This window comes from Anastrepha obliqua, chromosome 1 (assembly GCF_027943255.1).
Source record: "Anastrepha obliqua isolate idAnaObli1 chromosome 1, idAnaObli1_1.0, whole genome shotgun sequence".
Taxonomy (NCBI): Eukaryota; Metazoa; Arthropoda; class Insecta; order Diptera; family Tephritidae; genus Anastrepha; species Anastrepha obliqua.
In genome coordinates this window covers 84,933,368-84,935,666 of record NC_072892.1, presented here as the reverse complement: position 1 = coordinate 84,935,666, position 2,299 = coordinate 84,933,368, and the positions used below count along the sequence as shown (strand labels likewise).

The 2,299-nt window shown below is 38.0% G+C and overlaps 1 protein-coding gene across 1 annotated transcript; it reads right to left on the bottom strand.

The window, feature by feature from the left end:
• Positions 1-1,201: 1,201 nt before the first annotated feature.
• On the bottom strand, positions 1,202-1,657 carry LOC129235752 (protein GVQW3-like). The gene has a single exon (XM_054869779.1). It carries the CDS (start codon positions 1,655-1,657, stop codon positions 1,202-1,204), a length of 456 nt encoding a protein of 151 aa, XP_054725754.1.
• Between the last annotated feature and the right edge of the window lie 642 nt (positions 1,658-2,299).

The following is a 2,299-nucleotide window of genomic DNA, read 5'->3' as shown; positions in this document are numbered from 1 at the left end:
TATTTTTATTGATCAGCAACTGTTTTAAACTTTTTTTAATATACTTTTGAAATTATTTAGTTTATATAGTTTCGTAAGTCAAATAGAGCTAAATATTGTAGAGAAGGACGAAAAAGCTTAATTATTCTATTAAAACCATTCAAATACTACTTTTGTCTATTATATTTGAATGAAAACACAGTAGAATAATAACGAGTATTGCTTTATAAATATTCGCCTTGGGATACCATAATTCTGCATTCGGTTGAACAGATTTGCAAAGCACTTTTGCCACTCAGAAATGGATACCTTCAAAACGGGTTGCTTAAAAGCCTCAACAGTTTCTTCAGGCGTTGAAAAACGTTGAGCTCGCATTTTGTTTTTGGTGTTCGGAAACAAAGAGAAATCATTAAGTGCCAAATTAGAGTTATAATGCCGACGCCTGAAAGCTTCCATTGTTTTGGTGAATTATGATCAGTCTTCTGCAGTTAGTTTTCCTTAATTCTCCGAAAACTGCTGGTATGGTAAATGGATGCATGGCACTAAGAATTGACCGTTTTCAGTTTCTGTAGTGGTACTCGTACAGTTTCGACATTATCAGAATTTCCATATTTTCCAAAAAAACCAGCTTTCATCTGCGCCTGCCGTGAATCAATTTTGTTCATCCTGGAACAGCACACCCATATTGTCGATTGCTGATTTGCTTCCGGTTCATATGTATGTATCCAAGACTTATCGCCTGTTATGATGTCATGAATGTGCTTTGAACCACCGCTGCTGAATTTCTTCAATATACCTTTACAGCAATCGACACCAGTCTCTGTTTGGGCATTGTCAAGGATACCTCAATTGCCTTAACTTTTTTCGACATATATATAAGTTGGTCCGCTTCCAAGCTTTCAGGAAAATAGTAAAATGGCTATTTTTTTTCAGAAATTGAATATATTTATTTCATACACGTCTTATACGCTATTCAGCTTGCCGGCTCTCGAATAACATACATCTTCCGTTGTACTTTTCTTATGACTAACCTCCTCTTGCAATATGAGCTTCGCTCTTTCGTAAACTTAACAAGGTTGCCGCCTGTCTATTCTCGATTCTACAAGTCTAATGATGATCTAACACATCGGTCAATAAGTCCCCGGTCTAACAAAGAAAACACAAGAGTTACATCAAAATTCGAGTTTATTCATCAATATAGTTTCCTTCTAAGGCTATACAGTCAGTCCAACGCCTTTCCAAACGTTCGATGCCAGTTTTGCCAGCTCTCGGAATCATCGAGACGTTGCTGTTTTTGGTCCACAGTCAGCAAACGCGGCACCCACTTCGAACATAGCTTCCGCATCGACAAATGGTCGTGTAAAATTGTGAAAACACTTCCCTTTGATATCTTTACGATGTCAGCAATATCATCCAGCTTCAATTTACGGTCGGCCAAAACCAATTTATGGACCTGCTTGATTTTTTCGGGAACAACTGCCTCATTTGGGCGACCAGAGCGGTGTGCATCGTTGGTGTCCGTACGACCGCGTTTAAAATCAGCATACCAGTCGATCACTGTTGATTTGCCTGGTGCAGAGGTGCCATAATGATCGTCCAACCACTGTTTTGCTTCGACGGTATTTTTTCCCATCAAAAAGCAGTGTTTAATGAGCACACGAAATTCTTTTTTTTCCATTGTTCTGAAAATAACAAAAGTAGCGTCACTAAAGCTTCAATAACTCACACAATAATGATCCGAATGACATACAAATTTGACAGTATACCTAAAAGGGTATGTTCTTTCGAACCATAAAGCTAATTTTATGTTAGTGGCGCCCTCTATATGTCAGACCGGGGACTTATTGACCGATGTGTTAATTATAGGTATGTGTATACAATATAATATAATTGACGCTTGCACCCGAGCTCCTCCTTTTATTTGTGCTGTGCGTTTTGATGTTGTTCCACAAATGGAGAGACCGACAGTTTTAACCCAACTCCGAATGGCAGATATTTTTTATGAGAAGCTTTTTCATGGCATAAATATACTCGGAGGTTTGCCATTGCCTGCTGAGAGGCGACTGCTATTAGAAAACACTTTTTTCAATCAGTGTGGTGTTTCATGTACGAAGATTCGAATTTTACCATCTCTGAATGGTAGTCACTCCCCAACTCATTCGGCTATTGCGGCCACCGTTGATACGTTAATTTAAATAGTTTTTTTTTTGTATGATCTAATTGCCTTACAGTGTAATAAATCTGAAGCTTATTTTGTCTTCTCCTACCGGTGATTCGTGAAAAATCAAACTTAACCGTCGTCATTACATAAAAGATTTGT

Bases quoted from the DNA above. Each gene is read 5' to 3' on its own strand.
- LOC129235752 (XM_054869779.1), bottom strand. From the start codon at position 1,657: ATGGAAAAAAAAGAATTTCGTGTGCTCATTAAACACTGCTTTTTGATG.